Genomic DNA, 15063 nt, shown 5'->3' with positions numbered 1-15063 from the left:
CCACCTCCAAATGCCAAACACATCAGACACGTGACTGTGGACAGGCTCTCAGGCCCCCAAACCCGACTCCGCCCCGTGCCGGACCCGACGCGCCAGAACCCGCAGAAGGGTTGAGTGGCCAAAGGGGCTCAGCCAATCGCATTTCTTTGTGCCCGGAAGGGGCGGGACCTGGGCGGGTCCGTGACCTCGCGGCTCCGGATTGGTGGGTTCCCGCGAGGTCCGCGGCGGCGGGAGATTTCGGATGTGTTGGCGGCTGCGGTCCCGGCAGCAGCAGTTGGGCTCCTCCTGCCACGGAACCCGGAGGCCCGGCGCGCAGGGTCCTGAAGAAGCTCCTCTCTCCTGACCTGCCGAGCGGCCACCTCTGTCCGTCCCGGCGCTGCGAGGAAGGCCGCCTTCTGTCCGTCCCGGCGCTGCGAGGAAGATGGACCGGCACCGGCCGCGGCTGCACCACCCGCCGCAGGGCTCCGCCGCCGGCGCCCCCTACCCCTCCTCCGCCTCGCTCCGCGGCTCGCGGGACAGCAGGGCGCCGCGCAGGAAGGGCCCCCAGCACCCTCCGCCGCCCCGCGGCCCCGACGGGCCTGGAGAGAAGCGCCCCAAGTTTGTAAGTTTCACGTGGGGCTGGGGTGGGGCAGCTCCTGCGGGACTGACTGCACCCGGCGTTCCTCCGGAGCGGGCGGGTCTCCAGGGCCCCGGGGCTAGGTGGGGTTCTAGGTTTCCAGCGCTGCCCGTCTTTTTTTTTTTTTAAGGCGACACGGTTCGATCCTGTCTGGATCCTCTGACATACACGGATTATTGTGCTGCCCCAAATTTCTTATGGCCGTTCATAGACTTAGGTATGGACGCCACGCATGTGGACATTGCATTTTTTAAGTTGAACGTCTCCCTACACCCCTAGCATCTGAGGGTATGTGACATATCAAAGTGAACTTTAGGTATTTTTTTTTTCTGCTTAATATTTTAATCCAAGAAAACCATCTTAAGCTAGATATAATTTTCCAAGTCCAGACAGCTTCGTTATAAAATGTGGGCGGGGCCATGCGGTCATCGCTGAAGAATGTTTAGATTGGAAAGAAGCCCCAACTTTTTGAATCTCGCTATTCAGATTGCTGCCCTTATTCAGTTTAACACCCAAGGGGAGTGTCATGATTTGTGCCTTGTGAATCTTTTTGCTGATTATCAACTAGTGGAAGTATAGGCAGTGATGACAATTCAGTGTGTGTTTCTGTGTAAGTAAGTGACTTAGAGTGGTGATAGATTTGGATTGAGACCAACAGGATTGAAAACTTAATACTGACCCCTCCTTTTTACTTAAAGGCATAGAAAAACATTTGTTTTATTCATAGGTGAAATAGTACAGAATGTGTCTTCTGTGAACAAATAAATCGTTAGGAATTTAAGTTAGGATACACAGATTAAGGGAATAAAGATTTATGGAAGAGGAGTGACTTGCTTAAGTACAACAGTTAAAAGTGATAATTGAGTCAAACTGGGAGCAGAGCTCTGAGATGTATCAGAATACTGGAAATGAGAGAAAACATCGATTAATTATGCTAAATTAATCATCAAAATGCCCAGAAGAATGCTGGGATTTTGCAAGAGGATCAAATGTGGTGTTGATTGTTTTTTGACAGAATTGAGGAATAAATGGGATAGGGTTAAAATGGCAATGAAACATTCTACCCAATATGAGAAGAATCCAATGGGGCTATTCTTTCTTTTATAGTTTACTCTCTTGGTTAAAAAATCATTCCTATTTGTTTCTGACTTCTGTGCTCCAGAATACACAAGGTATAAGTTTTCAGTGACTCATTTGGAGCAAGGATGTGAAGAAAACAAAACCTAAATTAATGTCAGGTGATTTGGGTCTTAGTAGTCTACTGTTTTTCATTTCTTAGATGTGTGGAAAAGAGTTTTTGTGAAGATGAACACAAAACAGTATATTTAAGCTCTACAACTAAACATCGAAAATAGTGTGTTTTTAGATAGAAGTCTTATTTGAATAATGACTTCATAATTAATTTAGAGGTAATTTAGATAATCTCTGAAACTAATTTAGAGTCTTTAAAAAATATATTTTTATTGAATTCCGAGAGGAAGGAAGAGCAAGAAGCATCACTGATAAGAATCATTGATTGGCTGCCTCCTGCGTACTCTGTACTGGGGATCGAGCTCTCAAGATGGGCTTGTGCGGTGACCTGGAATCGAACGGTGACCTGGCCATGATGCTCAACCACTGAGCAACACCAGCCAGACTAATTTAGATTCTTGCTTACATGGTAATGTAACCAGAACCAAGGTTCGACTGTCTGCCCCCCTGAAACTAAACTCATGAGACAGGTGCTAGTGAGAAAGGAAAAAGGTTTTATTCAAGTGTCAGTCACCTGAGGAGATGCGGGACTCTTGTTATAAAGCTCATCTCTACATCTTGGTGCAGCCAGAGGTTTTTATAAGAAGGGAAAGGGAAAGCAGAACAAAAAAATCAAGGGGAGGGAGTTGATAGGTTCTTTGCATGTAGCCAACACAATTCATTCCGATAAGGATCGCAAAGCTGGTCAAGTGATGGTTTGGTGTGTGTCATCCTGGTCTTCATCATCCTGGGTCTACATCATCCTACTTCTGTAGTTGAAGGGCAGAAATCTCTGGAATGTTGGGCTCTGTACCTTCTGAAGTTAGTTTTTAGGTTTCTTATACAAACATGCCATTTATCTACAAGCTACATAGTAGAGTTAGCATTTACAGAAACAATGTCAAATGCCGTATTTTTCGGACCATAAGACGCTCCGGACCTAAGACGCACCAGTTTTTAGAGAAGGGAAATGAAGAAAAAAAGATTCTGAAACAAATAGTGTCCTAAAATATTTTATGTGCATTAAAACCCAACATCACAGTCATAAACACATGTAATCAACCCTGTGAAGTAAACAGCAGCATTTAGAACCATTTTAGAGCCGGGCAAGCACACAGAGACCACACAGAGCCGGGCAAGTAAAAAAACTTTTTTTTTAAAGTATATGTGTAGGCTATATTTGGACCATAAGACGCAGGGACTTTCCCCCCCCACTTCTGGGGGAAAAAAGTGCGTCTTATGGTCCGAAAAATATGGTAAATGGTGGGTGGGTTACAGTTTCCACTGCTCTAGTAATTTTTTTAGATATATTTTCCATTTCATTAATTTTTTGTCAGCCATGTCTAATGTGTAGATTGTTCTATTTTAGATTATCAATTATTTTTTATTTATATAAGTTTCATTCTTTTTTATATCTGCCTGGTCATTCTTTATAGTTCTGTTTCTTATTTCTTTAGGCCTTTCTTACTTAGCTCTTTTTCCTTATTTGACAGTCCTGGTATATGCAGTCTTTGGATTGTCAACATTGACTTGAACTCTGGTGGCTTGCTATCTCCTCTGTGCTTGTTGATCTTTGTAAATTCATTGCTTCATTTTAACCTATTTTCCAGGAGGCCTAATTGGGGATGCTTCTCTCTGGAGATTATTTGAGTCTGTTTCAACCAGGAGCTTGGGGTGCTACTGACTTGGGACCACCCCCCCTATTGAACTAGGACTGTGAGATGGCCTGGAGTTTTGGGGATAGAAGGGATAATCTTTGGATATCATCCTTCCTGGTGAGATCTCAGCGATACCTCAAAAAATAATTGTTCTATGGTTAGGTTTTTGTATTTTGCATACTCTACAAGGCTGCAAGCTGGTCCTGGCTTAGTTTAAGAAGGCAGAAGTTCTGAAACCCTGCCCCCTGGTTTACTTTGAGCCCTGATAAAGCAGACAGATCTTTGTTTTCTATTGAATGTTTAGCTGTGGGCCTCAAGGTACTTTTGAGTTGTGTATAAAAGTTTATAGTATAGGACTGCTCCTCATAGATATGTGTAAATATTAGAAATTAGTCTGTTGTAAATGGCTGTGCACAATGAATCAACTGCTTTTGGGCTGTTTATGAATTAACCAACTTGAGTTCTGTAGAAAATAGGTAAGCAGTGAGTATTGAGATGCTGGGATAGTTACTAGGAGACAGGATACAAACTCAAGGCTGAGAGGACAAGGCAGGTGAAGATTTGTAGATAGAATTCAGTAGAGCTATTAAGCTTGGTACCTGCTGTAGGCCACACCCTTAGTACCTGCACCTGCTTCCCTTCTAGAACAAAACAAAGCAGTTGCCTTTCAGTGATACGGGGACTCCATTCCTACATCTCACTACTCGACAGTACACAGAGCAGTGGCCATCAGATCCAGAGTGAGAACAGGGTTTGTGGCTTGTGGAGAAGTCTTTATCTCTAGGAAGTGGGGCAGTCTTTTGAAAGGAGGCCTGTAAGTTTGGCAACCCAACTTGGCAGAGCAGCTCTTTTTAATCGGGAATATCCTTTAAAAGTTCTTATAGACTTTAGTGTAAACCTTTCATCTAATCTTATGGTTTCCATTGAATAGGTTGTTAATTATTGTTAATTATGTCATTACAGTTTTGGTTGTGAGAGATTTTTCACCCTGTCATTAATATCTGTACGTCTGCAGTGTTTGGGCATCATTAGTAAGTAATAACAGTTATGAGTGAGCCAAGCACAGTTCTAGGTGCTTTACAAATATCAATTCCTTTAGTACTTACAACAACACTATGAAGTAGATAGATTATTAGCTTTGTTTGCTGGATGGGAAAACTGGGTACAGAGATTAAATTGCTGTAGGTGACACAGCTGCCAGTTGATGAGATTGGTATTTGAACCCAGGCAAATTGTCTTTGCCCTCCATGCTATTGGGAGGGAGTTTTAATCTCTACTGCTCCTTTTCTCATTCAGGAACCATTAACTGTAGTTAATAACGCCTTTAACAAATATAGAATTAGCAATTTCCTGGTTATAGGCTGTTTGTGAGAGTGAAGAGGTATTAAGTTAGAGAACTTTTGTTTATTATACTGAGAATTTGACTATAGTTGAATTCACAGTAGGCTTGAAGAGATTAGCACATGCTTGCCTAATTGCTTTGGGTTTATTTGGAGACAGCTGTGGCAGGCTGAATAATGACTCCTGCCCCATAAGACATTCACATCCTAATCCCCGGAACCTGTCAGTGTCCCAAAGAAGGACTTTGTAGATATGATTAAATTAAGGGTTCAATGATGAGGAGATTGTCTTGGATTTCAGAATGGGCCCTAAATGCAAACATGTATATCCTTATAAGAGAGAGGTAGAAGAAGGTTTGATCACAGAAGAGGAGAAGGAAATGTGACTATAAGGCAGGGATTGGTGTTGGCAGCCACAAACCAAAGAAGCTGGAAGGAACGAGGAACCATTCTCCCATGGAACCTCCAGAGGGAGACACTTTGATTTCAGCCCAATGAGTCTGATTTTGGAACCCTGGCCTCCAGAACTGAGGGACTGCATTTTTGTTTCAAGTCATCAACTTTGTGATAATTTGTTTTAGAAGTCATAGGAGACAAACAGCAGGAATAGCTGCCAGGGTGACTATGTTGAAAGGTTTAGTTTAACAGGTTAAAAAATGTATGTTTCAGGAAAACCATTAGATTCACTTAAATTTCTTTCTTGTGGTGGTTTACTTTGGAAGGTTTGTGATTTGGGAGAATATATTGTAAGATAACCACAGTTTGGTCCTATGGAATAACAATAGGAACCATCATTCATATTGGTCTGCTGTTTCATTAAAAAAAAAGTTTTTATTTGTTTTAGAGAGAGTAGAAGGGAAAGGGAGGGAGAAAGAAACATCTACCAGCCTACTGCATGCCCCCTACTGGGGATCGAGCCTGGGTCTGTGCCCTGACCAGTAATTGAACCTGTGACTTTCTTGTTCATGGGACAGCACCCAACCAATTGAGTCACACAGGCCAGAGCTCTTGTGTCATTTTCATAGTTGATAGCTGAGAAAAGATGGAGGTGATTCACATCTCTGTGTCTTTTTTTGAATTTATTTCTTCTTGGAGTCTGCAGTTAAAGTGATGTTTTCAGTTGTCCTAGAGTTAATGAGTCGAGAATTGGAGGTGGTATTCTTTGTTGAAGGCATTAGGCTCCTGAATTTTATCCAAGTCAAATTCCACATAACACATCAAACACTGAAACCTTCATCAGGTAAAATTATTATTTTTAACCCTCACCTGAGGATATGCTTATTGATTTTAGAGAGAGGGGAAGGAAGATATATATATGGATGTGAGAGAGAAACATGAATCTGTTGCCTCCCATAAGCTCCTACCAGGGATCAAGCTCCTACTTAGGTATGTGCCCTGAGCAGGAATTGAACCCACAACCTTTTGATGCACAGGACGATGCTCCAACCAGTTGATGCTCCATCCACCTGGCCAGGGTAGTAAAATTATTTTATTCAGGCTAGTCTTCTAAGTAAATTACTCTGAATTTTCCCAGACTTTTAATTTTTTAAAAACCTTTTGTCCTTCCTAATAGAGGATATTATCAGAATGGGCACTAAATGCAAACATGTATATCTTTATAAGAGGGAGGCAGAGGAAGCTTTGATCACAGAAGAGGAGAAGGAAATGTGACTTATAGTCCTTTGTCCGAAGTTTTTTTGTTCTTTAATATATGATTTACAAAACACACAATTATATCAACTGGTTTTTTGGAGATTACAACTAGCTGCTGAAAGTAGATGATATAGTATTTATTACTTCTGGATCACTGGATCTTTTCTTTGTGGTTTAAAAGGGGTGGACATAGGGATGATTTCAGATTTAGAGCATGGCTTAATTGCTTTTTTCAAAGACTCATGTCTTTAATTATGAAGCAAGCAAACTGACATACATTTATTACACTTGCATCTCATTTAGTCTGGTAGCAATTGCTTCTGAACAGATGTTACCTGAAACACCTTTGTGTAGTTGGTAGGATGCTAAAATTTGTCATGTTTTTATTATTGTTGTCTCAAATTAACTCTTCTTTATGGCATAACTTTATTGCTGTGTCCTAGAATTTTTATATATTTATTGCCTTATAAATTGGATTTAAAATTGGCTTTTTATGTACAATGTAAATTAACATGTGTATAACTTGTTTATGCTTGCAGAATAATGCAAGAAAAAACTGCTACGTATTACCCTACTGTAATTGTCTTTAACTCAGCACATAGTATCCTCCAAACTAAGAGCGAAATCAATGCTACAGAATATGCGTACCATCCCACTCTACTTGTTTATCTCAGAAACTAATTTGACTTTTAGGTCTATAAAATATAGATTAAGCATAACCTTTTTCTTCATGGGATATTGAAGATCAAAGCATAGCTTTCTTTGAACAGGATCTACAAAGGTAACTTTTCTCTCACTAGCAGCATGGTGGCATTGAAATACCTTACTGTTGGGGATCATTTTCTCAAAAGCAAATAAAATCATTATTATTAACTTAGGGGAGAATTTTAAGAGTTTCAATAAGTTAAGTTTTGATGCTAAAATATCAGGTTACTAGCTAATTTAGTGAAAATTACTTGGAAATGCTTGCCATAGATTTTTTTCTGCAAAAAGACCCATTGCCACCCTTTCTTACAGTTTCTCCCCCTGTAAGAAACTGTGGTGGCAATGGGTCTTTTTGCAGAATAAATGGACTAGAGTTTCTCAGAAGAGGCATTGTGAATAACATTAATGAGCACTGACTTGTACCACATGTAGGACTTGAATCCTAGCTATTTCACTTATTAATTGTGTGAACTTGGGCAAGTTATTTAACTGCTCTCAATGCCTCAGGTTCTCATGTGTAAAATGGGGTTGGTGGGAAGATTAAAAATTAATGAGATGGGCCTAGAACAATACCTGACTCATTTTATTTTATTTATTTATTTATTTATTTATTTAAAAAAAAATATTTTTATTGATTTTGTACAGAGAGGAAGGGAGAGAGATAGAGAGCTAGAAACATCGATGAGAGAGAGTCATCGATCAGCTGCCTCTTGCACACCCCCTACCGGGGATATGCCCGCAACCAAGGTACATGCCCTTGACCGGAATCGATCCCGGGACCTCTCAGTCCCCAAGCCAACGCTCTATCCATTGAGCCAAACCGGTTTCGGCGTACCTGACTCATTTTAAACGCCATGTAAATACTTGCCATTTATAGGATTATTGTTATCTTCATTAGTAGTAATAGTATAATTTTTGTCTGGAATTGGTACTGGTTCTGGGAATACTACAATGAATATTTGAATAACTTTCTTAATGGTAAAATGTCTTAATTGGGCCAGGCTTTTTTCTCATGGTGTGGTGGAGGCAAGTCATTCTGTTCTCAGCTTTTATTCTTTTTTTTTTTTTTAAATATATATATATATTTTATTGATTTTTTTACAGAGAGGAAGAGAGAGTCTATGAGAAACATCAATCAGTTGCCTGTTGCACACCCCCTACTAGGGATGTGCCCACAACCCAGGTACATGCCCTTGACCAGAATCGAACCTGGGACCTTTCGGTCTGCAGGCAGACGCTCTATCCACTGAGCCAAACCGGTTTTGGCAAACCCAGACATTTCAGCAGGAGGATCTTCATTCAGCTCCCTGTTAGGGGTAGGTATTAAGGATCTGCTCTTGACCAAAGAGGCCTGGCCTTGGTCCTCAGTGTCTGAGAGGTAATCTGCATCATACTCTGTTCTCAGCTTTTATTCTAAGGAAGCTCCTACAGCTATGGGACTTAGGACCAGTGAGACTTACAAAAAGAAACATACAAAGGAAATACCTCAAATTTAGGGAAAAAAATCTGTGATACTTCAGTGTGGACTTGAATGAGAATAAAAATAATGTTGCCTCTATTTGTATGTATAGACATAAAACTACATATAACTCTTTGTGCTTATGGCTTTTTATAACCATAAAACCAAAGCAGATTTATATATAAACTCCAACACAACAGTAGAGGCAATGAAATTCAAATGATCAGTAACATCAATTTAATGTGATTGACAATGATGTTAAGCTGAAATTGTCATTATTGGATTTAATAGTGGAAATATATATATATATGTGTGTGTGTGTGTGTGTGTGTGTGTGTGTGTATATATGAGATTTGCTGTTTTCCTTTTTGTCATCTTGACTCTTGGCTGGAAATGGAGTCTCAGGGGCTGAGGAAGCTAAGTACAGAGCAATTAATCCAGGCACTCAGGCCTGTCTTCAAGCATCACCTGCCTTTTCCACAAGGTCTTGACTTGAGGCAGTGCGTGAATTGTGAACTCTTATAAGCCTGTTTATGATTTAAAAAAATAGCTATATGTAAGCCTTTTTTTTTTTTTTTTTTTTTTTTTTTTAAGCAAATTGTATGAAATTATTGAAAAAAGAGCAAAAGAAATTTGGAACTGAATACTTCCCAAGTGGAGGAGGCTTATGAAAACCTACATGGCATCATGTTGATGTTGTTGGCCTTCCCCTGTCGCCATATTGGTGTACACCCAATGCAAGTGTGGCCACTCAAAGTGCCTGCCAGAACATGGCTGTAGAACGGGCATTCAGATTGTCCAGAATATACTTAAGTTTTTCTAATATTTAAGATAATTCTGAGAAAATGCACAATTTAAAAATTCTTACATAATTGGAGAGTCTGTGGAAGGTTTCTGCAGGCCTTAGTTTGAGGAACCTGGAGATGACTTTAAATGAAGAAGTTAAAAGAGTATTTGAACCAGTCAAAGATTTTGCACCTTCAGTCCTTCATCTAGTGATGGATTAAAAGTGATTAGTAAATACTTAGGATGTATCACTGTGCTTCAAAAGAGTTTACTTCCAAGTAGTTTTCTAAGGGTAAACATTTTCCTTGCAATCTTTAAAATATTTTATTATACAAAAGAGGTATAGAACACTATATACTAACCAATAAACCTCAGAAATGAAACTTCATAAATCCTATTGAAAAGTTCATTTTTCTTCCTATCTATATCTCCTTGTAATCTTTGCTTTTCATTTCCTTGAGGTAAGGACTTTTGAAATTTTTGTTAGTTTTGTTGTTGTTGTTGTTCCAGTTATATCTATCTCTTTTCTCTAAAAATAGATCTGTGGATGGAATTAATATATAATATCTTTCTATCTTTCTGTCTTTGAGCATCATAGCCCATCTTAAATGCATTGAATCCTAGTCACTGATTCCTTTCAAATATGTTCTTAGGGCATTCTGTTTGCTGAGTGACTTGGGGATAGCCAGGTAGCTGAGACACAGGTCAGACAAACATGGGTCAAAGATGGCTAACTGCCTGTTCAACTCTCTTCAAGGAAATTATTGCTAATCCTAGGTCATTCTAGAAGTTTAACAACAACAACAAAAAAAAGTGCCATGATTCTTTTGTTTATGGTATAGAATTTCTTGAACCTCTTAGGTACATGGGTTAGTCTAATGGTAAGATTCATAATATTGCATTTATTTGTCTAATTTTATTATGAAGTATCGTCTTAGAATGTGGGGAGCTTATCTTATTGCTTCTTTTTGCCAAGGTGGATGTTTATTTATGCATCATCAAATGAAACTCTGTAATATTTGAGTTTTTAACTAGGAACTGCAAATTGGTGACATTATTATGGACTGTATCATGTTATTAAGCTGTTTTTATTTATCTATGCCTTGGATAGAATGCAATATATAATGGCTATTACATTCATTTCAGATAAAAACTTTGACAGCCTGAGAAATGAACATAAAAAACACAGTGCATTCAATGTGATAGTTTCATTTCTTTATAGAAGTTGACTTTCTTCAATTAAAACCATGTTCTATCTTAGCCTCTCTTATGTTCCTATTAATATGTTTTCTGGAATCTGCTTTTGATTGCTTTATGCATGTGGTTGTAAGCTTTTGGGAGTCACGTTCTTTTTTGGTGGTGTCTGTATAGGCTTGAGCATATAGTAGGAATGTGAATGCTTGGCTAATTGGAAATGTCTGTAGCCCTGACTAGTTTGGCTCAGTGGATAGAGTGTCGGCCTGTGACTGAAGGGTCCCAGGTTCAATTCCAGTCAAGGATCTGTACCTTGGTTGCGGGCACATCCCCAGTAGCAACCAAGGTACATCCCTGAGAGGCCTGTGGGAAGATTCAGTCCTTGGAGGCTCCTGAGGAGGCGGGCAGCACCCCAGGTATCATGGCAGGCAGCCTGATTTCTTGTGTGCTGAGGGTCTGGGAGGGCCCCAACGCCAGAGGTAGCACAGGGCTCTGCCATGAGGTGGCTGTGGTGGAGGCGGCCCCTGTGACTGACAGCGTGCTGGTCATCTGCAGAGCCTTCTCAGCCGCTGCCCTCGCTCTTGCCCTCACCCTCACTGCTGGCTGATTCCAGTGCAGCCTCCTGGCCCAGAAGGTGCGCGATCGCAGGGACAGCCACCATGGTGGGCCAGATTGACATCCTCCAGGCTGCACTGCACTTTGTTTGCGAAAGGCACAGGCCTCTGGTGCGAGGATCCTCTTCCTCTCCCTTACTTGTGAATATCCCCCAGTGCACTGACACACACACGTGCCCGTAAAAGTCCTGGACCACAGTGTGTGCACATTTCCCCCACCCTTCCACCGCACTTCCATCAACCCTGGCTTGCCTACGTCCCCCACACAACGTGCACACGCCCCTCGGGTATGCTTACGTCCTTTGGAGTGTGTCTGGGTGCTCAGGGTGGCACCTGTGATATGGCAGTGAGAGGGTAGAGTGGTGACCCTGTTCTGTGGAGTCCAGTGCGGTGACGACAAAATCGCCCCTGAGGCGGGAGCAGGTGCGGACAGACAGATAGGCACACCTGGTGGGCGCTGTGCGGCCCTCGCTGAGGTGCCTTCGGTCAGCGTTGGAGATTGGGAACCCAGAGGAGGCGAGGAGTTCCATCCTCCAGTGAAATGGCAGGAGTGTCAGGGTGACTGCAGAGCAGGAATGTGCACTGGGGGTGCCGGCACCCACGAGCCAAGGCAGCCTCAGATCCCCCCGCCCCGCACTGGGCGGGGAGCGCAGCCTCAGGTCCCCCATCAAGCCCCACCGGCAGGGGGTGCAGCCTCAGGTCTCCCGTCAATCCCCACTGGGCTGGCGGTGGGCCGGGTGCGCGGTGCGCAGCCTTAGTTCCCCTGACCCAGCACTGGGGGTGCCCCTTGAGGTCTCCCATCAAGCCCCGCTGGGTGGGAAGCACGGCCTGAGGTCCTCTGTCAAGCCTCACCTGGTGGAGGGCAAGGCCTGAGGTCCCCCAGCCTGGTGCTGGGGCTAGGGCAGCAGTCTGAAGTCCCCTAGCCCAGGATCAGGATGGAAAGTGCACCTTGAGGTCCCCCATCAAGCCCTGCTGGGCAGGTGGCGTGGCCTCAGGTCTCCGGGCCTGGTCCTGGGGTGGGAGGCGTGGCCTGAGGCCACCTGGCTTGGTGCCAGGGCAGGAGGGCTGCACGGCCTGAGGTCAAGCCCAGCCAGTCAGGGGGGCGTAGCTTCAAGTTCCCTGGCCTGGTGCTGGGTTGGGGGTCTGGCCTGAGGCCCCCCATCAAGCCCTCCTGGGTGGGGGTGCGGTCTGAGGTCCCCCGGCCTAGTGCCGCGGTGGGGGCATGGTCTGAAGTCCCCTGTCAAGCCCCACCTAGTGGGGGGGGGCATGGCCTGAGGTGCCCTAGCCCAGCATCAGGTTGAGAAGAGCACCTTGAGGTCTCCTGTCGAGACCTGCCGGGCTGGGGGCATGGCCTCAAGTCCCCTGGCCTGGCTCTATGTTGGGGTGTATGGCTTGAGGTCCCCCAGCCTGACACTAGGGTGTGGCGTGGGGGGTGGGGCTGAGGTCCCCTGTCAAGCCCCACAGTGGGCGAGGCGGGCAAAGCCTCAAGTCCCTGCTGATTGCTTGTTAAGGCTCCTTATGGGAACTTGGCTTCAGCTGTAGATGCAGCCATTTTTTGTGTGAGTGATGGTCAATTAGCATATTCCCTCTTTAATGATATTCTGTGTGTATGTAAAGCACTCACTTTGTAGCCACATGGGAAAATACCACAGCATTCACTTAAAAGATCTCAGAGATGGTAACCCTCACTCTTAGCACTCACTTTGACACTTCTTCAGAGAGAAAATAAAGGCCATATTGCTTGAACTTGCTAAATTTTCTGCTATTGCAACTGTAATCTTCTGAATCTGCAACTCTTCATCTCTTCTCCTCCAATATCCGCAGAAGAAATGTCTGTTTTCCTGACCAAGGTTAATTCTTTACCACTGTTCTTGACCCAGCCCCACCCCATTAAGAATGCTTCACTCTTTACAGCACATGTGTCAAACACAAGGCCCGCGGGCCAAATCCGTCCCGCTAGGCCTTGCAATGTGGCCCGCACCACGCTGTCATCACTGCACTCCGCTGCGTTTCCATCACAATGACAGTTTATGACTGTTCAGTAAACCATTCGGCCCGCGATTTAGGCTGGATTTTAGATTTTGGCCCCTTCTCTGATTGAGTTCCACACCCCTACTTTACAGGCTCCTTCCCTTAAGAATGCTGTCATGTTTTCCCCCATAAAAGAAAAAGCAGAAGCGAAAGCTAATAGCCTCCCTTTCCAACTTTCCCTTGACCATTTTAGCCAAATTCTTTGAAGCAGTTTCATTTACTCAGTAAATATTTGCATGCTCTTTATATTATTATATAATAAACCAGTACAGATAGGAAACTGAAGATGAGAGCGTTAAAATGCGCAAGGTCACACAGCTGATCAGTATCAGAGCTGGATACCCATCCAGGTGAGTTTGATCCAGAACCCAGGCAGTTTGCCTCTGCCCAATAAATACAAGCCCACGTCAAGAATCCCAGGAGAGAGACACCTGAGGTGGGGAGCAGTGTTTCCCAACCTTCTCTCATGATGAGAATCACCTGGTGGAGTTGTTAAAACACAGATTCCTGAATCCCAACTAAGAAGTGCTAAACTAGAATTTTTGGGAACATATAGGTAAAATTGCATACCTTACTTAGTGCTCTGTATATAAAATCTGTCTTAGAGCACTAGTTAAGTATACAATTTTACCTATATGTTCCCAAAAATTCTAGTTTAGCACTTCTTAGTTGGGATTCAGGAATCTGTGTTTTAACAACTCCACCAGGTGATTCTCATCATGAGAGAAGGTTGGGAAACACTGCATTAGAGAACTTTCCTGAAGCAGGCAGATTTTGGAAAGTGAGTAGGTGGATATATAGGGTAACAAACAGCCTGGACACAGTATTGAGAGGGGAAGGACTGGGGCACTGAAATAGAAGCCATGGCAGGGTATTTAACCTGCGGGATGGCTTACCAAGGATTGTAAGGGAAAGGGCAAAAAAAAAAAGATGCTGTCTGAGAGGGTCCCTGTGGTGGGGCTCAGGCATCTGTGCGCCCCTCTACCCCTTGTTTGTAGACCCTTGTGGGAACACTCTTTAGGGCTGACCCTTACTTAGACTTCTAAGGGGTCTGAGGGATTGTGTTGCAACTAAGCTGTTGTAATTAACTTTTTTTTTTTTTTTCTCTCTCCAAACATGCTTGGCTATTCTTTCCACTCCCCCATCCCCCAGACTAATTCTACATTTAAAAAATAGTTTTGTTGATCAATAGAATTAACTGAGTTCGTCCAAAAATTGCCTTTGTGAGCTTTACAGTGCTTTGGGAATATTTCTAATACTTTCTAGTAAAGGACTCCTGGCAGCTTAAACAAACCAACTACTTAAAGGGCGCTGCAGAGAAAGGATTATTGAAAAACAGACTTGTTGCTTTCCTTTCCTCAGGTGTATCTTGTATAATGTGCAGATTCAATTATTATTTACTGTTTAAGTTGATTATTCATGTGTTTTTACCCTTAAACACTTGTTGCTATTCCATTAGAAGAATAAAAGTCCATGCCTTAAAATGGTCTGGGGGACCTGCCGCAGCCTCCTTTTCCCCCTGTGATTTTTGTTTTTTTGTTAATCCTCACTCAAGGATATTTTCCCATTGATTTTCTTAGAGAGTGGGAGAGGGAAAGAATGAGAGAAATATCAGTGTGAGAGAAACACACCGATTGGTTGCCTCCTGCATGAGCCCGACCAGGGCCCGGGCTGGAGAGGAGGAGCACACACACCCAGGTATGTGCCCTTCACTGAAATCGAACCTGGGACCCTTCAGTGTGCAGGCCTGCACTTTATCCACTGAGCCACACCAGCT

The 15063-nt window shown here is 43.1% G+C and overlaps 1 protein-coding gene across 3 annotated transcripts in view; it reads left to right on the top strand.

Annotated features, from left to right (window-relative positions):
* The first annotated feature begins 228 nt into the window (after positions 1-228).
* DIAPH3 (diaphanous related formin 3) overlaps positions 229-15063 on the top strand; it is a 473874-nt gene continuing 459039 nt past the window's right edge. For all 3 annotated transcript variants that reach the window (XM_045588685.1, XM_045588684.1, XM_045588686.1), the window contains exon 1: positions 229-601. In XM_045588685.1, coding sequence (XP_045444641.1) covers positions 422-601 — 180 coding nt within the window. In that variant the 5' untranslated portion in view covers positions 229-421. The remainder of the gene's footprint in view (positions 602-15063) is intronic.

The sequence above is a fragment of the Pipistrellus kuhlii genome, unplaced genomic scaffold (assembly GCF_014108245.1).
Source record: "Pipistrellus kuhlii isolate mPipKuh1 unplaced genomic scaffold, mPipKuh1.p scaffold_m20_p_3, whole genome shotgun sequence".
Taxonomy (NCBI): Eukaryota; Metazoa; Chordata; class Mammalia; order Chiroptera; family Vespertilionidae; genus Pipistrellus; species Pipistrellus kuhlii.
The sequence above is the reverse complement of the archived record's forward strand: the minus strand, read 5'-3'. Positions and strand labels throughout refer to the sequence as shown.